At 31.0% G+C, this 23,168-nt stretch overlaps 2 protein-coding genes across 2 annotated transcripts; both read left to right on the top strand.

Moving 5' to 3' along the window:
• The first annotated feature begins 15,269 nt into the window (after window positions 1-15,269).
• LOC146908103 (uncharacterized) lies at window positions 15,270-15,626 on the top strand. The gene has a single exon (XM_085729224.1). The coding sequence runs from the start codon at window positions 15,270-15,272 to the stop codon at window positions 15,624-15,626; it is 357 nt and encodes a 118-aa protein (XP_085585350.1).
• A 2,689-nt stretch (window positions 15,627-18,315) lies between these two features.
• On the top strand, window positions 18,316-21,092 carry LOC146908102 (uncharacterized). The gene is made up of 5 exons (XM_085727407.1): window positions 18,316-19,178; window positions 19,450-19,526; window positions 19,646-19,682; window positions 19,794-19,902; window positions 20,377-21,092. Exons 1-5 carry the CDS (start codon window positions 18,905-18,907, stop codon window positions 20,930-20,932), a joined length of 1,053 nt encoding a protein of 350 aa, XP_085583533.1. The 5' UTR covers window positions 18,316-18,904; the 3' UTR covers window positions 20,933-21,092.
• Window positions 21,093-23,168: the final 2,076 nt, after the last annotated feature.

The following is a 23,168-nucleotide window of genomic DNA, read 5'->3' as shown; positions in this document are numbered from 1 at the left end:
GAGTTCAGAATTTTAAAAGTTAAACATCGGAATTTAAATCTATTTTTAAATCTATTTTATCTAAACCCTTTGATCAAAATTGGTCGGCTAACAATATTTTGACTGCGTGAATGCATGAAAAAATCAACTGCAGTGAAACGAATTTCTTAGACACATTCAAGATTACTTTATTCTGATTGGTGGGGTAACTCTTTATGTTGTATATGATCCATCAGACCATCCACAATGCAGCACCTCGTTTGGGTGCTTAAACAGGTCCGGACTGTACACATCACTCGTTACATAATTAATAGTATATAATAAGCACATAATCTCTCCAGCCTAGCACCCGAAATAAATTATTAAATGGAACGCAGTAATAACTATATATCATTAAATTTTAACAAAAAATTATCTATTCATTCATAATTACATAACTTTGAAATATTGAATTAATTTCGTTATAAACTATAAAAAAAAAGTGAACAATTTTTTATTTTATTATTAATTCAAAAAAAATTGAAAAAAAATCAAATTATAATAAATTACACACGCTTGATTTTTTTTTTAATTTAAGATGAATAAATTATTTGATGTAGTAAAAAAAAGTCTTTCATTGAAAATTCAAAACTGATCGATTAAAAATAACACTTGTAAGTATTATTTGATTTATTTTTCTACTATTAAAAAAATATAATAATTGAATAGAGAAAAAATAACAAATTGTATATGTGGGACCCACATATAATAGGAGAGAGAGGGTGGCTATATAAACACCCAATTAATTGATGTCACGGTGGAGGTATTTATTTAGCTTGGTGCTAAACCCCCTATTGTAGATGGTCTTAGTTTCTGTTATCTCTTTGTACGAGGGTCCCAACACACCTAGGCTTAGGGGTGTTCAAAACCGAACCAACCCAAACCGAAACCGAAAAAACCGCATCTGGTTTGGATGTTATCGGATCGTTTTCTTGCTCAACCGTATGGTTTGGTTTGGTTTGTGGTTTTCATTTTACCAACCGAACCAAACCAAACCAAACCAAACAGCAACATAAGAAAAATGTTAATTAAACATATCTCACCTAGAACAATTCATAGAAACTCAATGGAAACTTTTACAAAATGACATATGTTTTCTCTTGTTAGATTCCTTCTTTGCTTTTTATTTAAAAAACGTATTTATGTGCTACTTGAAATGTCAGAGAATGATAAAATCTTAGTCTTTTGCATTTCTTACAAAATATGATTATGTTTTGTCCATGTTTTCTAACTTGGTCTATGTTGTTGGAGACATTGTAAAATGAAAATAAAATTGTAATATTTGATGAAATTTAAAACATTGTTGAAAATGTGCTGTGTTTAAGTTTTTTAACTTGATTTTAATGTTAGAAACAAAAAAATTGTACCGTAAAAAAAAGCTGCACCAATCGATCCAAACCAAACCGCATTGGTTTGATTTGGTTTGGTTCGGATTTATTTTTAAAGTCAACGGAACCAAACCAAACCGCATGTTTTTTTATCTTGCAGCTTGGATAACTTTTACCCTCAAAACCGACCAAACCGCACCGCGAACACCCTTACCTAGGCTAGTACCCATTAATAAGTTTTGAGATTAATTTGAATACTCTGACGGTGTAAAATCACTTTACACTGTCAACTAATAGAATTATGCCACATCATGTTCACTTTTAAATTATGTTAATTGAATTAAAAATAAATAAAAAATTAAGTCTGAAAATTATTGTTCTCATCCACTTATTCTCCCTTACTGCAACCCACACTGCGTCTTTGTTTCTATTGTCCTGTTCTTCATCTCTTCAATCACAGTCTCAATCCATGCTCGTTCTCGGCTCTTGACAGCAACTCACGGTGCTTTTACACACGACAAGTAATTGAGAAACATAGAACAAGAATATGCATTGATCTGAACAATAAAATTCTGAAATTTCTTTGTGAGTGAAATACCATGCCCATGATTTAACGATTACCTGAATAATATTATACTCTCTCCAATTCCAGATCAAAAATCTTACATGTATGTTAAGAATGTTCGTGACTGCCATGTTAGTTACCGTCAAACACCAAGAACTGATCATTTGCATGACATGTGTAGTTACTTGTAATTTTAGGTTTATTTTTTATTCAATTAACATATTTTAAAAGATGATACGATGTGTCATAATTTTATTGGTTGACAGTGTAAAGTGATTTTACATTGTCAGAGTATTCTAATTAATCTCGTAAATTTTTTGGGTTTATAAAAAGTAAACTAGGATAAGAAGGTAGTATATATTTATGTTATATGAATAACTCCATTTATTAAATAATAATTTCCCCCAAATAATAATAATAATAATAATAATAATAATAATAATAATAATAATTTAGTAAGTAAGATCTCATTTATTAATAAGTTTTTGCTTTATTTAATCAAGTTTCGTTTACTATTAATTTATGAGAAAGAGATAAATACAATAATTTATGAGAAAGATAAATACAAATGATAGATTAGTGGAATCTATTTTAATAAGTGGATTTCATCAATAGATACAACTAATTATGCATGGTTTCTATTGGGGGAGTTCAAAACTGAACTAATCCAATAGTAAAACTTCAAACCAAACCAAACCAACCCAAACCGAAATTGTAAAACCTACACTTATTTTAGATGTATTTGGATCATTTTTTACTCAACCACATGGTTTAGTTTGGTTTGCGGTTTTTATTTTACCAACCTAACCAAACCAAACCAAACCCAACTGCAACATAAGAAAAACACTAATTAAATTAGGTTTAATTGCACTTTTGCCCCCTATATTTTGCCAATTGTGCGATTTTGCACCCCATTGTTTCAAACGAGCGATTTTGCACCCTATATTTTGCCAATTGTGCGATTTTGCACCCCATTGTTTCAAACGAGCGATTTTGCACCCCATAGTTTTCCCCCTTTCTGATTTTGCACCCCAAAAAATCAAAAAAATATTCAGTTTTTTTCCAAAAAATTTAAAAAATTAGAAAAAAAAAATCAGAAAATATAATCAGATTTTTTTTAAAATTCTAGAATTTAATTTTCAAAATTTTAAAAAAAAGGTCAGATTTTTTTTAAAAATTCTGGAAAAAAATTTAATTTTTAAAAATCTGGATACCAATTTAAAAAAAGGTTAGATTTTTTTAAAAAATTCTGGAAAAAAATTTAATTTTTAAAAATCTGGATACCAATTTAAAAAAAGGTCAGATTTTTTTAAAATTTTGAATATTTACTTTTTTTTTTGTATTTTGAAAATTAAATTCCAGAATTTTAAAAAAAATCTGATTATATTTTCTGATTTTTTTCTAATTTTTTAAAAAAAATTCGATTTTTTAAATTTTTTGGAAAAAAACTGAATATTTTTATGATTTTTTGGGGTGCAAAATCAGAAAGGGAAAAACTATGGGGTGCAAAATCGCACAATTGGCAAAATACAGGGTGCAAAATCGCTCGTTTGAAACAATGGGGTGCAAAATCGCACAATTGGCAAAATATAGGGGGCAAAAGTGCAATTAAGTCTTAAATTTATGTCACTTTAGCCTGTATTTTCGACAGACTATAATAAATGCAGTCAATCGAGTTTGACTTAGGTTTTGAAGAGATTTAAGGAGTTCAACTCATCAGTTTGATCGAATTTATGGATTTAAAAGAGATTTGATGTTTCTATGGTGAGGATTCGACAAGCAAGCAAGAGTCGAAGATAAGTTGGTGCCAGATAAAGAAGCCAAGTAGCGGTTACTGTCGAAGGATGTCATTTGAAATTCAAATCAAAGAGATCAGATGTCTGTGGTAGTGTTTAGCAGTTACGTTCGACCGTTTTTGTGTAGGCAGTTACTTAGTATAAATAGTACTTTTTCATAGGAAAAACGGGTCACAAGTCAATCATACAGAAAACTTACACTCAAATTATCCGCATTCAGAGAGAAACGAGTAACAAGTCATAATGTATGAATCTGTGTACCAATTTACATTCGGTCAATGCAATTTATGTTTGTTTCTTTAAATTCCTTTGCAATTTACTTGTTCTTTTCAAGCGTTCTATCTTACTCCTTTGAAGATAACTTCGACGGGTTCAATCTTTGTTGAATGCAACGGTTATATTCATATTCTACATAACAATATCAAGAACATTCATTACTTTTCTGGAAAATAACAAACACAATATGTCCTAAGATTTACTAGTTGATCTTGCAAGTAACTAATTTTAAACCAGCAGTTGTTTACCAAAAACCAAGGTAAACAGTCACTTAGACCAATGCTCATAGAAACTCAATTGAAACAATTTTATAAAATAACATATTTTTAGAGAATGATAAAATCTTAGTCTTTTACATTTCATACAGAATATGATTACTTTGTCCACATTTTTAATTTGCCCTATGTAGTTTGGTGAAAATAAAATTGTAATATTTGATGAAATTTAAAACATTGCTGAAAATATGTTGTGCTTTAGCTTTTTAACTAAATTTTAATGTTGAAAACAAAAAATTGTATAGCCTCGGAAAAACTGCACCAATTGATCCAAAACCCACATTGGTTTGATTTGGACTTTATTTTAAAGGTCAACCGAACCAAACCAACCTGCATATAACTTTTAGCCTTAAAACTGAATCAAACCTCACCGCACCACAAACACCCTTAGTCTCTATACTTTTCTAAATTGAATAGTAATTTTCCAGAGTCCCTCTCATTTACCACCCTTTAAAAAAATCCTAATCATATAAAAATTTGTTATTGTTGCGTTGAACACATTTATTCAAGTTTGAATCCTAGACTCATAATTATTTATGTAAATATCATGTGGTGTTTGACTATCGTCAACACTCAACAAACAATAATAGTAAAACATTGTTTACGCTTCGTTTCAGTTCATTTAGTGCGTCTTTCGGATCACCTAATTCAATTTGATCATTTAGGTCATTTTTCTAAATGTGTCTAAACATCATTATATCTTATTTGGTTTTCTTGTGTTTGAGTGATTTGGAATGAAAGAAATTCTCGCATATTTCAGTAGACAAAGTAAAACTGCTCTCATTTTTTGTAGTTGAAGGCAAAAAAATCCTACTTTTGTCTTTTATTTTTATTTTTTATGGCTTAATCTTCTTTTATATTTGGGAGTTGTCACTTAATTTGATTGTTTGTTTTTGCCTTTTATACTTGAGAAATTCTTACATGAATTCTTACCTAAGAGATCATTCTTACACCCAATCAATTAAAATCAAACATCTCATTAAAATAATAAAAATAATTAATATCATAATTTTTTCTCATTATTTTTAATACTTCTCTCTCCTTTTTCCACTTTCTTTAACCAACAAAAACCACCCACCACCATTTATGTTTCCATTTCCTTAATTAAAATCACATTTTTTTTAAAGTTAATAACATGTGTCATATTTTTATTGGTTGGGTGTAAGAATAATCTCTTAGGTAAGAGTTCATACAAAAATATCTTTTATACTTTTCTTTTTGAACTGTTTGGATACATTGTTTTGAACTGTTATGACACATCTTGTGCCTAAGTAGAACTTCTTGTTCAGTTAATATAATTTTATTTTGGCATGTTAAAAAACAGACGATGATAGTATTAACTACTCCCTCCGTCCCGGAATAACTGACCCATTTTCTAAAAAAAAGTGTCCCAAAATAACTGACACATTTCAATTTTCAATACAACTTTCATCATTCCCAATACAATATAACACTAAATAATACTACTTTTATCATTCTCAATACAATATATTCCACTTTCCCCTTTATTTATACACTTTTCTTAATCTGTGTGAAAAACCAAAGTAGGTCAATTATACCGGGACGGAGGTAGTAATATTTAGTGAAAACTTGGTATAGAACAACAGACATTCTCGTTTGAAATATTGATACTAGCATATTTTAACAGAAGAAAACATGTTCGATCCAAATTTACAGGCTCATCATGCTTCACACACTCTTGTGTAGACTGACGGATTAGAAATTTAGAATTAAAAATTGTTATTGAAACAAAAAGGACACAGAAGTACTGTTCAGCGTTGACCAAATCAGTGACCCCATGTGTGCAATTTGGGAGTGAATCTTCTCATAACGATTCATGAGCAAATTGATGTATAATTTTATTATTTGGGTGTGTTTTATGCTTTTTTATGAGAATATAAAAATCAATTCATAACATTAATAATCAAAATATCATCACAAAATCAAAGTATAAAACCAACTTTTTTATTAAGATGTTAGTAACCATGTCATGTTTGAATTGACCATGACTAGCATTATGATGTGCTAACATGATATCGATAAAATTAAGGGACTTACTAACGAGTGTTTTAAGGTTTTTGTTGAAGAATTTTATTAAAGAAAATTTTATTTTAGAAATACAAGTTGTTATTTTTGTCAATGCATTACTACACAACTTTTTTAATATGAACTTACCACTTTTGGTACTTTAACCAATATTTTAAGTACACTCGTTAGCATTCTCCAAGAGTTAATTATATTTCTAATCAAGGTAAATTTAAAAAAATTATAATGACATTGTGATTTTTTTTTGACATAGACATTATGATTTTGTTGAACTTTAGAGTGTATCTTTTGATAAATCATAGTGGTTTAGAGCATATCCTAGTGAGTTTGGAGTCACTCTATCTAGTTGTAGATCACACCTGAAAAATTTACCGAACTATGAGGTTAGTTTCACCAAGAGGAAGTAAATCTTGTTGTTCAATCTTTAGGTAGATCACCGTACTTCATCTTGTATCATATCACACCTTGTAATTTCATTATCCCTACTGAAATAAAAAAAGTTACTTTCTTAGGATAAAGTAAAATAAATTGTTAGTCTTCCAATCATACAAAGAGTACAATGTTGTAGCCCATGGAAATATTTGGGCTTTTATTGATTATCAAGAATTCGGTAAAATAATTCATCTACTTCTTGTGAAGCAATGTGATGCATTTGTAAATATAATGCGACACATTTCTGGTTCGTGGAAGTCGCTTTACCTGATAAAATAACCAATAAAAAGAGACGGATTACTTCACCAGACATGAAAATCGAAATCAGAGGGGTTTATGGGTGGGAAGATATGTGCTCCATGTTTATTTTACAAGTGGTCTTTTTCTTTTTATTAATTTGAAAAGGGTTAATTATGTTTTTGGTCCGTACAAAATTGCGACCTTGTAAGTTTAGTCCTTACTTAATTTTAATAGCATTTTTAATCCCTACAAAAAAAATCTGCACTCAATATTAGTCCTTACTCAATCCAAATTTGTTTAATTTATGCTTAAACTCTTAAGTTTTTCAACAATTTTTTACAGGCGTGTTAAGAACGTTATTAAAAGATCCTCCGAAAAAAATATCGCAAAAATTTGATTTCTACGTCCATATTTTTGTTACTTATATCTTAAACTTTTGTCGTTTTAAAAAATTCATATTTAATTTATTTCATGTTAAAAAATTATAAATTTTAGTAAATGAACCTTTCAGTGTTCTAAACTTGTATAAAAAGAATCGTTAAAAAATTTAAGAGTTTAAGGATAATTAAATAAAATTTATTTTAGCAGGGACTAAAATTATAAGTAAATTTTTTTTTGTAGGGATTAAAAATGCTATTAAAATTAAGTAAGGACTAAAGTTACAAGGTCGCAATTTTGTAGGGACCAAAAACATAATTAACCCATTTGAAAATTTGGTAGGAAATTGCTCTTCTCCCTTTTGTTTTTGCTCATTCACCGATCTTAAAAGTGACTACATGAGTTAACTCACGCTAAAAAAATGTCACGCTGGGCATTTTTTAAGGAATGAACAATTTTGAAAGGGAGAAGGGCAATTATCACTCGGTATTGGTCCAAGGATTGACTAATTTGAGGGGTTCAATCCCAGTGTCCACTTGTGTGGGCCTCGTTTGAAGCTAGAGCACGGCTCTCTATGGACTTAACCCATCAAAATTGACATCAGGGAGAATCAAACATAAGACCTTGTTGTTTTTGGATTTCCAAACTGTTGTATTTGGATTTCCAAATTCTATTATCTACCGAAGTTGTTACTAGGTTGAGTCACGACCAGGTCGCTCTCTTTAAGACGTTTCGTGGCACTACCCAAAATTGTGCAAGGTAGACTATCAACCACGCCGCCTCCAGGATAAAACAAGCCCAGCTACAACTGTGCGGTTAACTACTGCACAGTAGAAAACCGTTCGAGAATTACACCTTCAAATATGGTACTAAGACCACTCTTTAATACTGAAACCACTTTAATATGGTATTATTACCATTCTATTATGGTGTTAAGACCACTCAAATATGGTGTTTCCACCATTCTAACCTTTAAGTTCTCCAAACTATCGATATGGTACTATGACCACTCAAATATGGTGTTACCACCATTTCTCCTCAAATAAAAATATTGAATAATTTTTATATACCGTTAAGATCATTCTTGATTCCGACGGGACATTGTTTATTCCAAATAGGGACTCTGATCTTAAAAGCACTCTTTATTCCGAAGGGACATATATTATTGAAGGGACTATGAACTTAAGACCATTCTTAATTCCGAAGGGACATTAAATCGAAAAGGGACTATGGTCTTAAGAACACTCTTAATTCCGAAGGGACAGAAAGGAGTAGAAAAAGGAGAAGGAATTGTCAAACAAGTCGAAGGAGGGAGAAGAGATGAAAGACTCGTCAACACAAGTCAAAAAAGGGAGAAGAGAGAAAGAGTTCCCGACAACTCAATGAAACTCTTTGGTGTGTGGAATGCACTATGTGAGTTCTCTATTTATAGGGAAAATTCACAACTAATAAGTGAGAAACTTTGGGAACAAGTAATATGAGAGACTTTGGGAACAAGTAACATATTACTTTGCGATTAAGTAATTCACATATTAGATCTAGTACAAAATATCTTAATTGAGTACTAAAATATATTAAATTTAGTACAAAAATATATTATATTATGTACCAAAATATTTTAGCAAAACTTGGGGACTAAGAAAGCACTTTCTAATAATGATTAAATTAATTATTTAATTTATCATTTCCAAATAATAAAATATATATCAATATATATTTTTTCTAGTGCTTATGTACCCCCATTAATTAGAGGTACACCCCCACTATATAAACACTACTAATGTGTGTGTTCCATCCGATGTGGGACTTCCACTTTTTTCAATTCACACAACACTAGTTCTACCCAACATGGGAATTTGTGTTTAGTCTTTTTAACTCAATTTCCACACATGTTCCAACAATCCCCCACTTGAATTTAAAAAATGGTTTCAGAGGTAACGTCAAAAACGTCTCCATAAGATTTGCTAGTAAACAAAGGTGTCGCCTACGACTTGAACCTTTGCATAGCGAGTAAAATTCTGATTAACAAGAGTTGCTTACAGCATTGAACTCTATCTCAGACATAGAACCCACACACAAACCTTTTCATAAGGTGTATTCTAAAAGCCCGTGCATTTATGGCCTTGCACGTGTATCCCGGTTTTAACGAACGCTCTAGGTATTCTGCCCCGAATTCCATAGAAACCGGCCATTAGTTCCACATTCGTATAGGTGAGTCTATCAAGAGTACTCCTGTAGCTATGTACTCCACTCCAAATAGAGTATAGATCTCATTAAGAGTTTCTATTATCTCATCCTTCTATCGCTGCAGGAATCATGCTTTCTTACTTTTAACATAGCATGTTCTATCACTTGTGACTTGTTATTACCCATTGAACCTATTTCTTGGGATCTCCAGTCATGTAGGTCGGGTTACCATCACTTGTGACCTTTGGGCATTAGTCCCATCCTATTGGATGTGTTTAGGACTTTCTTTCTAGTAATTCCTTTCGTCAAAGGATTAACTAATTCTTTATCAGTACGTGCACGATCTACTTCAACTGTTCCTTTTGAGAGTAGCTAGCTCTCTAATCCTTTATGTGTTTGTGCCTTAATAATCGTCTCTAACGATTCTCAATTTTTGTAATAGCTGCAGACTATCACAATAAATTAACACTTCTGGAAACAGTTTTACCCACTAAGGGTTCTCAGCTAGCAAGTATCTTATCAACTTGCTTCTTCACTAGTTTTCTCTAGTGTTCTCATCCCAGATTAATTCCATAGTGGACTGAGTCAATATCATTTGTTTTAACAAACAACTCCTCTAGCGATGCTCAATGTACAGTCACTAGTCGCTTTAAGACGCATCTGAAGGATGTTCTATTTTGTATCTTGTACCATTCATGTACAATATGATACTTCTTATTTGTATCTTGTACCATTCAAGTACAATAGGATACTTATCATAATGTAATCTTAGAGTCATAGTCTTTTAAGGCATCTCATGACTCTTTCAGTAGCATGACAATGCTTTTCTTTTGTCTACTAGTAAACTTGCACAAGATTTTTACGACATCGACAATGTCGGGTCTAATACATTCACTGGCTTACCTAAGGACTGCCAATGATGCTCGCATATTCTATTTGTTTAACTTCATCTCAAGTGTTCTTACACTTGGATCATAATATATGCTTGCAAGTTTACATTCAAATAATAACATTTTCTTAAGATCTTCTCAACTTTGTGAGATTTATCAAAAAAGTTCTCTTTTCTGATCTAGTAATCTTGAAACCAAGAATTACTTCAACTTTGTCTAGGTCTTTCATATCAATGTTGTTGATAAACAATGATTTCACATAATTCATAACATGAATCTCTAAATCAAATATGAGCAAGTTGTCTTCATAGAGACATATGATCATGCAAATATTATTTGTCACTTTCATTCACTTTATACTCATTCGATAACATTAGAATGTCAAATTTTTCATGCCATTCCTTAAGAGTTTATTTTAGACCATACAAATAATTATCTAACTTACAGACCATGTTTTCTTGTCCATGAATCGCAAAACTTTCAGGTTGTTTCATATAGATTTCTTCTTCTAATTCACCATAAAAAAGGCAACTTTCACATCCATTTGGAGTACGGCGGCTAAAGGGACTAGTACTCTTATGGATATGATTTTCGTGACTGGTGAATGAATGTCGAAGAAGTCTATATTTTTCTCTTTGTCTAAAACCTTGACTACAAGGAGAGCCTTGTATTCATCAACCGTCCCGTCAGGTTTTAGTTCCTTTTTCCAAAATCCAAATACAACCGATTGATTTTGCAACTATGAGACAAGTCAACCAAGTATCATGTTTTGTTAGACTCTAGAAAATTCATTTCATCGTTTATTGTTTTTGCCATAATTCAGCATCCAATGAGGATATAACTTCTTTAAGGCTTAATGAATCTTCTTCCAATGTATAAACCAAGTTCATACTCTTTAGCAATTTTAGCTTTCTTACCTCTTTGAGGTTCTATAACATCTCGTATGATGTTTTCATAACTATTTCTAATTACATGAATGTGATTAGATATAGTGCCCCCACTAGTTCTTAATTTTTAGAAGGGAATTTATTTTGCCCCCACTAGTGCCCCCACTATTCTTTAATTTACAGGGGTACTTATTTCATAGAAATCAACATCTTTTAATTCTATGATCACTTTAACATTTAGGTCATAAAACCTATATGCTTCGTTATTTATAACATACCTAATGAATACACATTCATAGGCTCTACTAGTGAGTTTAACTCTCTTGGGGTCCTGAAGCCAAATATAGTCCGGACAATCCCAAGTTTAAAAATAAGACAAGTTGGATTGTCTTTTCTTCAAAAACTTCTTAATTAGAATTTTTGTTCTTAGACTTGAGTACTCTATAAATTTCAATTTTCGTTATAAAAATTGAACATATCAAGCTTATCAATTTTATTTTCCAAAATTCACAGTCATCAATAAATATGATAAAAACATCATTTTATCATTTCTAATTTATGTGTCATCAAATTCACACATATCATAATTTATTATGTTTAGAGATTCATATTCTCTAAATTCTGATTTATATGAACTTTTGGTTCATATATCTTGACTGCAATAAATAAAATTGTCTAATTATAACGTTGAAATTAAATCCAAGTTACTCAAATTTAAAATTAAAAGCTTGTTCGTGATCAATTTTGATATGTCAAATATTAAAATCACCCAACTTATATAGAAGGAGAATTTAATTTTGAACATGTCATCAACGGCACAACCTTTTCTCACAAGAATGCATGATACACAAGTCTCTCTTTAAGTCTGAGTTAACTCAGTCTTATTCAATAAAAATCTAAAATTTAGATTCTTTCTTATTTTTATACGAAACATTTGGAATAAAATTCTCAAATAATTTATAGTTCATCAAAAAATCTTTTCGCTGTGATCCATTCTTGATTTTTCAATGTTCATATTTTTGTACATATAACAGGAACCATATAGATGGTAAATTATCCTCCTGTTCCTCGATCGGTAACAAAGTATCTTTGATTAGAACTGGACGGGTCAAAGACTACTCCAAAAGGTGAAGGGAAGCAAGGCGCTACTCACTCTCCATAACCATGTGATTACTAGTTTTTACGGTGTTCATTGCATAACCAACAAACGCCAAACTATATGGATGTACAGAGGGATAACTTTAGCTATCCTCAATTAACTTTATGCTTTACCATTAAAATGGATATGCAAATTTCTTAGTGTTGTTGTTTGAAACAACAAGCACTTCGTCGTTTCAGTCGATAAATGAATTTATATAGCTTGATTTATCCTTAATATATTTAGGGACAACTTAACCTTAATAAGTAACTTCTTCGGTAAACATAGTAGATCGAAACGTCTTAAAATTGTTGTTTTTGGATTTCCAAACTGTTGTATTTGGATTTCCAAATTCTATTATCTACCGAAGTTGTTACTAGGTTGAGTCACGACCAGGTCGCTCTCTTTAAGACGTTTCGTGGCACTACCCAAAATTGTGCAAGGTAGACTATCAACCACGCCGCCTCCAGGATAAAACAAGCCCAGCTACAACTGTGCGGTTAACTACTGCACAGTAGAAAACCGTTCGAGAATTACACCTTCAAATATGGTACTAAGACCACTCTTTAATACTGAAACCACTTTAATATGGTATTATTACCATTCTATTATGGTGTTAAGACCACTCAAATATGGTGTTTCCACCATTCTAACCTTTAAGTTCTCCAAACTATCGATATGGTACTATGACCACTCAAATATGGTGTTACCACCATTTCTCCTCAAATAAAAATATTGAATAATTTTTATATACCGTTAAGATCATTCTTGATTCCGACGGGACATTGTTTATTCCAAATAGGGACTCTGATCTTAAAAGCATTATTGAAGGGACTATGAACTTAAGACCATTCTTAATTCCGAAGGGACATTAAATCGAAAAGGGACTATGGTCTTAAGAACACTCTTAATTCCGAAGGGACAGAAAGGAGTAGAAAAAGGAGAAGGAATTGTCAAACAAGTCGAAGGAGGGAGAAGAGATGAAAGACTCGTCAACACAAGTCAAAAAAGGGAGAAGAGAGAAAGAGTTCCCGACAACTCAATGAAACTCTTTGGTGTGTGGAATGCACTATGTGAGTTCTCTATTTATAGGGAAAATTCACAACTAATAAGTGAGAAACTTTGGGAACAAGTAATATGAGAGACTTTGGGAACAAGTAACATATTACTTTGCGATTAAGTAATTCACATATTAGATCTAGTACAAAATATCTTAATTGAGTACTAAAATATATTAAATTTAGTACAAAAATATATTATATTATGTACCAAAATATTTTAGCAAAACTTGGGGACTAAGAAAGCACTTTCTAATAATGATTAAATTAATTATTTAATTTATCATTTCCAAATAATAAAATATATATCAATATATATTTTTTCTAGTGCTTATGTACCCCCATTAATTAGAGGTACACCCCCACTATATAAACACTACTAATGTGTGTGTTCCATCCGATGTGGGACTTCCACTTTTTTCAATTCACACAACACTAGTTCTACCCAACATGGGAATTTGTGTTTAGTCTTTTTAACTCAATTTCCACACATGTTCCAACAGACCTTAAAAGGAGCATACTCAAAAGTTTCAAATCAACACCATTAAATCAACCTAAGTGGATTTTTTACAAGTAGTTCTCAAAGGCTCTGGATTGTATCTTGAGGTAACATGTGGAGTCTTAGGGTGGTTTAGTTGGGCGTTCTTTATTGTTCTTGGTTTGTTGGGCAGGTTTATTACTATTTGTATTTTATTTTTGACGGGTCGAAGTGCCCCTTGTACTTGAATCCTTATTCTTTATTAAAATTCTTATTTGATGTTTAAAAAAAAATTCCTCCAATTTTGAGTAGTTAGGGATGAGAATTAATGGAGAGACTCCAATGCCACCATGCACGATGATAAAGTTGACATATATGCTGGAGTTACAGAACCTACTATTATCAAGAACCTCGTGATTGATAGAAAATGAAAAGCATTTTTTCCTTTTCCATGCCTTTGTTGAAATGAGTCATGCACGATCCATGCATGCAAAGAAGATGCTCCACACGGTCACGCACGAGTGAGGAATGAAAAAGGTACGTATTGTTTTGCCATCTACCAAAATGCACTCTTTTTGAACCAAAAAGGAATTGAAGAATATATAGACACATAGAGAGAGGAAAGTATATACAAAAGAATAAAAAAAATTAGTCCTGAGGGATATAAATGTGTAAGACTCTAAAAGGATATTTTTTGTGTTCATCCATTATTTCGGGAAAAAGTATACTTTTTTTCCCCTATATTTATTAAGATCATCTACAATATATGTATTTTTTTCAAAAAGAAAGATTATGTACATCACAAATTAATGAGCAAAATTATATGAATGTAATTAGTTTCATTACTTGCATATATTCATATCATGTAGACGCTGAAAAAATGAATGAATAGTATAATATATTAAAAGGAAAATGCTAGATATCAAGAATGGATTTTCTTGATGAATTCAAGAATGACATGGCAGAATAATCATCCTTAGATTTTAATCTTATTTATTAAAGTTTCATAAAAAAAAAATACATAACACCCACCACCCCATGATTTCCGGCCAGGCTGAGATTTTATTGGCTAACATTAATTTCGGGACAATTTCTTGATAAAATCTTTCTTGATAAATAGCATTGCTCATATTAAAAAAATGACAATATAAAGTTACATATATAGTCTATAGACTTCAAATGAATAAGATATACACATTTAATGTTAATATGTATTGAAAGTGAATTTGAGTTTTTTGTCTCTTTCAAATGAAGGTAAGTTTGTTCTGGCCAAGACTATGACATTCCCTTGTACTGTTTCGGTGGATGTGGGTGAAGCTTTAGGGCTGCACTCTGCTTTGCAATGGTTGAGTGATATGCAGTTTGACAACGTGGATTTTGAAACAGACTCTAAATTGACAGCTGATGCTTTCCTTTCTACCAGGAACGACTTGTCCGAATTTGGCTGTATTATTTTCTCCAGTCGTTCTTTGTTCAGCACTTTCTTTTCTAACTCTAGGGTGGAGTTTGTTAGGCGACAAGCCAACGTGGTTGCTCATGCTCTTGCAAGAGAGGCCACGTCTTTAGCTAGTTCCGCCGTTTATTTTGATATACCAAATTGTATTGAAACTCTTATTATTAATGAAATGCTATAAGCATGTTTTCCCTCAAAAATATAATTTGCAATTGAACTCCAATGATATATATGATACTAGCAGTCTATAATAATAATATGTATGCCAAATAATAAACAATAAATATATCTGCCTAGATCTAATTAAAAAATCAAAAGAAAACAAAAGTGGATAATAATATATACGAAAAATGAAATTAAAATATTGAAACAAAACAGAGTTTAATTTGTAAATATAGATAAGAAGGAACAAACCCCGTGATTCCCGACGAAAGAGCATATATTTCACATTACATTATACTTTGGAGAGGTTTTGGGTCTGCATCAGAGACAGCACATCATCACATTTCACAGTCTCACACACATGACATCCTCTGCTAGCTACTCACTGCTGTCTATTAATTCATACATTTCTTACTGCTTTTTAGCTATATATAGCTGGTAATTTATATTTTGCAACAGTATTACATATGAAAATGTTAGGTCTTAACTAGTGGCGGAGGAGCCAGAAAATATGAATAGTGGGGGCACCATTATATATATTTTGCAAGAAAATGTAATTGCAGTTTTTGATACTTCAACTATAGAGGGTGTAACACACTAAATCGAAGCGAAACAACACCGGTGCGCAACATTTTTTTTATCAATAGAGTCTGGTTTTCAAACATGTCGAACGAAGTGAGCATCTTAAGTTTCACCATTAACACAAATTTAAGCTCAACAAATTAATAAAATATGTTCCCCCTCATTACATTTATAAATAAGTTATAAATTATAAATGTATAAGATTGGAAATGTAAAATTAAAATTTACAATAGGGGTTTAACCTTTAAAAATCAATGATGGAAGAAACTATAGATGAGTGAGGTTTGTTGTTTGTATTGTATGTAGTGTTTGTGTTTCTTTTAATGAAATTTTATTATAGATGTAAGACAACTAAAAGTGAGACAAAAACAAATGTCTGATTGTGAAAGTGTGTATACCATGTTCTATGTGAGTACAATAGAGAAGTTTCTAACATTTCAATTGGATGATAGATGAGTGTAGGCTACATGGTCAAAATTTCAACATATAAATATAGTAGTTAATAATTTCAAAAAACTTAGTGTAGGCATGTGCACCCACTAAGCTCTATGTGCCTCCGCCCCTGGTCTTAACCCTTCGATTTTCACGAGAAATTAGTTCTGATAGTTTGAAATTTGACCGAAAAATAACTAAATAATCGTGGGTCAAAAATTATTTTAGTCTAGGTTTAAACTCGGTCACAAGATTATTTTTTCTTTTGAGAGGCGGTCACAAGATATATAATTAAGGAAAAAGTGCTGCATATAATAAAATTTTGTAAAATTTAAATTTTTTGGAATTGAATAAGTCCTATTTTTTAAAAGGTTATGATATACAATTAATATTAAATTATCATTTAATATTCTCGAGTGTGATATAGTGTTTGTAGGTGGCTAGGTTGAGAGTTAGTTCTAGCCCGCGTTTGTTTAGTCTCTTTGTTGTTTTTGGCTAGGGTTAACATTGGTATGAATTTTTTTGTGTGGTTCATTTAGAAGTCTCATAATGAGCTGGTCTTTTAGTTTTGTTCTTTGTTATTTGGTGGTTAGGGTACGTAGTATTACTTGTTTATTTAGTTTCTTTGATAATCAAATTCATAATGGTAGTACAAGGGTTATTCAATCCCATTACAACAAAAGGACCTTGTTTATTTTATGAGTGGACCAAATATCCATTAGACTGTATTCTTATATAAACCTAGGAATTACGGGACGGTTTTGGAGGGTTTGATTAGGTTGAATGGCTAAAATACTATTTGTACTTCATTAATGTTTCGAGGGTCTAGTATCATTATATTTGTATTTCGTTCAACTCTTATTCAATAAATTGGTTTCTTTTGATGTTAAAAAAAGGTTTTGGCCAATGTAGGGTGACTCAGTTGTTAATTAAGGGGTTAACTCACATATAAGGTTGTGGGTTCAACTCCTACTATTAATGTGAGGATTTATTTCATGTGTAATATGTAAATGCATCTGTAAGTGTTCTTTTAGTTTTGAGGTCTACTCTAACCTTAGTGAACCTTGGAGCCTAAGTCACCTAAAAAAAAATTATTAAAAAAACAGCTTTGCTTTAATCACATAAATACATGGTAGTACACTATGTATCGTACGCACATCATAATATTTTATAGCAATTTGTAACGACTCTTATATTTAAACATCTCTAAATTTCATATACTCATAACACCTTACTTTCTTTCTCTTTATGTATCTCTATCTTTCTATCATATCAACAACATATCATTTCTATCACATCATTTTCTCTATCTCTTTATCTCGAAAAGTATATATCTGAGTGACTTTGAGTTTTGGGTGTTTATCAATTTTTTCTAATTTGTATTTTTTTTAGCAAATAATTAATTTTGAACTAGTATTTCATGATTTTTTTTTTTTACAAAGCTAATATTTCTTGATATAATGTACTCTACAATTAGTTTTTAGTTAAAAAAAAAACTAATTTAGGGATTTACTATCGAAAGGTACGTACACTCTGTATCATTTGGGTACAAGACAGACTCTTTGTTTGACTTCGCATGCAGCTCAGAATTTGTGGAGTGAGACGTATACATTATTATTGTTTTTAATTTAATTTTGAATTTTCTAGTATTGGCAACTTTGTATTCTTATCATGGGAAGAATCAATCTAATAATGTTTCTAATTTTCCTCAACATTTTATATTCTTACCTATTGTATGGTATGTACGGTCCCCTACTATATCAATTATAATAAACAAATATTATATATTGAGTAGCTATAGTTTATATTATATTATATATGTCTCAAATTTTTATTCAATTTGATACGATAAAAATTGTCCTCACATGATAATCAAGTATATTTTTCCCATTCCTTGATGTCCATGCATATTAAAAATATACACACCAACATGCTTACGATATGAAAAATAAATTATTTATTCTCATCTCAAAGGGCCACAAAGAGAAGGAGAGAAATAGAGTTGAGAGAGAGTTAGAGAGAGAGAGAGAGAGAGAGAGAGAGAGAGAGAGAGAGAGAGAGAGAGAGAGATTTCTAAATTCTATGTGGATATGCTAAATTACTCGAAGGAGGGTGAACAATAGGAGAGGTATATAGATATATTTAAGGAGACTTGCAAAAAAAAAAAAAATCAATCTCAAATATTTCATTTCATCAATTGATGATTTGATTCCACCAATAATTGACATATATATAGATCAAAGGAAAGTGTAGAAGCTTGAAAGTTGTGGAACCTATAGCTAGATGAATATGAGAGAGGAAGAAACATATGGATCAGAATGTTCCAAGGCAAGTGTTTCAATTAATGAAGATGATTGTGAAATTAGTGAAGGAAATGAAGATGTGCAAAAGAACAACAATGGAGGAATAAGCTCAAGCAATAGTACTATAGAAGAGAATTGTGAGAAGAAACCATCAGTGAGGCCTTATGTTAGATCCAAGTTGCCTAGGCTACGTTGGACTCCTGATCTTCATTTTCGTTTTCTTCATGCTGTGCAAAGACTTGGTGGGCAAGAGAGTAAGTTCCACACACATAACATATATGTATATTTTTCTTATAATTATTAGCTAAGAATTGAAAAGTAACCTAGAATTTACAACATGGTGTGGACCATGATGATCAAACACATAGATATAGCTTCTTTTTGCCTTTTCTAGATTTCAATTTTTCATAGGGGATTTCAATATCAAGTTAGTCCTAAGTAGGTTAATCAATTCAACAATATGATTAATTTGATTTTTTTTTATTTTAATTTTGTATGTAGTGTTAATAATTTTCTTGTGTGTAGGAGCAACTCCAAAATTGGTTCTTCAATTGATGAATATAAAAGGTTTAAGTATTGCTCATGTGAAGAGTCATTTACAGGTAAAAAGTCATAGATAAATATGGTTGCAACCTATATATAGCTAGCTAGCTTTCAATATTTCTTAAGATTTATAATTGTTTAATTAATTTCTTTTCTTTCACATATATTTCTTTTCCAGATGTATAGAAGCAAGAAAGTAGTTGACACAAATCAAGGTACAATAAGGTTTTTCTTTTTTGTATGAATTCAACTATCAATAAGTGATTACATAATTAGGGTTTGTGCTTGCAAGTCACTAATTATTTATGATTGTATATATGTAACAGTGTTGGCTGATCATAGGCTTCTTGTAGACAATGGAGACAGAAATGTTTATAATCTCACCCAACTTCCCATGCTTCAAGGCTATACTCCAAATCAAACATCATCATATAGGTATACATATACTACTTGAATTAACCTTTTTTTTTTTTATGGAGAATGCTAACTAGTGCCCCAAGGGCATGCATTGGTTAAGCATCTAATCAAAAGTAACATCTTATATTTCAAAGACAAAAATTCTATTTGTAGAATCTTTAACCATTACCCCTGAGGGCACCGGTTAACAAGACCTTTTTTTATTCATAGGGATCATATAAACCCTTCTCGTTTTTCGATAAGAATAAAGTTATCAAAACAAGTACAAAGGGTACTAAAATCGAGTTACCGAACTTGACCAAAAAATAAAATTAAAAAAATCGAGTTACACAAGAACAAAATACGAGTTGCTAACCAACTTTGTTCCAAATTTCCTTAAGTCATTTACGTTTAAAATTGTAACCTCAAGGTTTAAACTTCAAATCCTCCAACGACAGTTGTAAAATTACTGTTATTGTCTTAGAATTGAAGGTTTTTTTTTTTTTTTTACAGATGTGGATCATATGGGGATGCTTCTCTTGCCATGTATGAAAACATGGTACAAATGAGTTCAATAAGTGAATCTAGAGCTGAGTTCTATGGCAAAATGATTGAGAGAACCAATAATAGCAACATCAATATCCAGGGTCATAGTATTTTCCAAATGGATTCATCCAATTTTAGAGAACTATCAACAACTAAAGTCCATGAACCAAATGATAATTTCCTCTCATTTTGTGGCCATGAATCTTTAAGAGATGATCTACAAGTTCAGCCAAGAGCACAAGATCTCATTTCGAACGATAACTTGCCTGAAAATCAAGAGGAAGAACTGAAGACAATGAAAAGAAAAGCTTCAAATATGGATCTTGAGTTGGATCTATCACTAAAATTAAATTCAAGGAGCAATGGTGATCATAAATGTATAGAGGAGCATGAAATTGATAGCAATTTATCACTCTCTTTGTATTCTCAATCATCTTATGTTTGCAAAAGGATGAAAGAAGAACAAGATAGTTCTAAGGAGCAAGAGAAAGGAGTCAATATTTCTTTGGATCTAACCATATGAATGAGACATATTCTAAGTGAGATCTTGAGGTACATGTCAGAAAATTATGCATATTGTAACAAAATTATTACACTCATATCATGAACCAGACAAAATTATATTTTCCTTCTTGTCTTTTTCTAGCTATATATGGACAATGAATATCAATTTGTTTATATAATACTGCATTTGTTAGGTAGATGCTATAAGAATCATGATCTCAACACATGTAGTGTTAGTTTTACACTTTATATATTGCAATATATACAAGAGTAAAATTCAGTGATTAAAACTATACTCATTTATAGAATAAAAAAATGGCTAAAATTATTACATTTGAAAACCTAATTAAGAGTTTCTTTTTTCTTCTTTTTTCGAGGGGGAAAAACGGCTTTCGTGTAGCTAGTTTATTCAATAAGAATATTTCTTAGTTAGTTTAGTGTTAAGGTAAAAGAGCTAAGTATTTTAAGATTGAATATTAGTATTGAAAATGAATTTAGAACTGAGTTAAGTTCAAGCAGTAGGATCACATGTATTCCATTTTTTCTTTCTTTCCGATATAGCAAAATATGATTATATAATAATGAAGTATAAGGCGTAGAGCAATTTATATCCAATTACATATTGAGAAAAAGGAAAGACTAACACCAGAAAAATAAACTAAGGAACCCCCAAATTATAAGGAATAACTGTCTTATGAGGGTTAATGTGGATATAGTGATTTTACATGCATGGCTTCAAAATTCCTAAATTAAAACCTCGTATTCTCCCTATCATTTCTTATAAACGCTAATCAAGATATAGAAAATGGTGGTGCAATTTCTTGTGGGGGCTCCCTTTCCCTCAAAAATCCCTCTCTTAGAAAGATTTGCTCTCGTAGGTAACCGGCTCAAAAACAAATAAATGACATTTACGGAAAAAATACCTTTCTCAATTTGCCCCAAAACACCACTCATCTGCCTCCCTTTTAGCCTTTATACAGGTTTGCAAGATTCTTACTTTGATTTATCTGAACATAAGAAAGATCTTACAAGGAAACAAACTAGAAAACAACTTCCTAAACATTCCATCATACAAATAAATGGAAACAAATAAACTAGATAACAACTTCCAGAACAGGCTAACAATTATCTTTATACATCCAAAAAATGGATGTCCATTTTTTATGTACATATGTTACAAGATGTTCAATATCAATTTTAATTGACAAACGATACTTATCAAATGTTTTCTAAAACAAATCGAAAAGAGTATTTTACATTATTGTCTTTCCAGTTCTAAAGAATTAACGAGGTACTTAAAATTTATTAAAACAAAGAAATCTCGATAAATTATGTCATGAATAACATGAGATAGAACTGAAATGATGTCAACTTTAACGATATTTTTGCATACAATACAGTATTATATGTGATAGGAATAATGGGGATCATAAATTAAAGTCTATTAAATTATACACAAAGGAAAATATTGTCAAATAGAACTAAATCGAAGTAAAATTAAAATTGTTTTGTAAAAGGAATTTTTTTGGACTAGTATGCACTTTTGAAGATGTGAAGCTAATTAGATCTAAATGAGTTTTTGCTCTAAAAGATACTTAGAATTATAAAATACATGTAAACACACAAAGTGGTTAATTATTTATTTTAAAATATTATTATTATAATTATTATATCAATTGATTTATTCTTTGAGTGAGTCGTACACGTTTTTATTTTTCAAATTAAAGGTCACATTACGGTTGCTACAAAGCATGACAAGGTAGTCATTACTCTTAGTTATTCCCTAATTTTTGGTTTCACTGTTCCATTTAAATAGGAACTTACATGTACGTGTATATGGAGGATATATAGTGGGTTGGGAAGAGAAAAAATAGAGATAGGTTACTGAAGTATAATGGATTCTTTGATCAGTTATTTCATTTAGTCACTAATAACAAGTAATAAATTAAGTTCTCCAGAGCATCCAAAAGTGATTCCCGAGACTTTGCTAAATCACATGCGGTGCTAGCAAGATGTGACTGTTGTATCCTGGAGAGTACTAGCTGTGAGGCGAACTGCACCGATAACTTTTCTGTTGCGGCGAAATACTCTTAAGCTAAGTGCTTTTTGCACGCCTCAGTCAAATTCGATAAGTTCCTTTATTTTATACTTTATTTTATTATGAGTTAATTTATTTGTGCTATTATTTCTTTTGATTTATTAGATCATAATAATCCTATGTCTTATTTTTCCTACAATCTTAAGAGTATTTTCTT

This window comes from Medicago sativa, chromosome 7, assembly GCF_051527215.1.
Source record: "Medicago sativa cultivar Bolivia chromosome 7, Bolivia_mono, whole genome shotgun sequence".
NCBI lineage: Eukaryota > Viridiplantae > Streptophyta > Magnoliopsida > Fabales > Fabaceae > Medicago > Medicago sativa.
Note: the sequence above shows the minus strand (reverse complement) of the source record. Positions and strands in the feature narration are given on the sequence as shown.

Coding starts and splice junctions, on each gene's coding strand:
- LOC146908103 (XM_085729224.1), top strand. CDS start 15,270: ATGACATTCCCTTGTACTGTTTCGGTGGATGTGGGTGAAGCTTTAGGG.
- LOC146908102 (XM_085727407.1), top strand. CDS start 18,905: ATGAATATGAGAGAGGAAGAAACATATGGATCAGAATGTTCCAAGGCA. Junction 19,527..19,645: donor ATGTGAAGAGTCATTTACAG/GTAAAAAGTCAT, acceptor TTTCTTTTCCAG/ATGTATAGAAGCAAGAAAGT. Junction 19,683..19,793: donor AGTAGTTGACACAAATCAAG/GTACAATAAGGT, acceptor TATATGTAACAG/TGTTGGCTGATCATAGGCTT.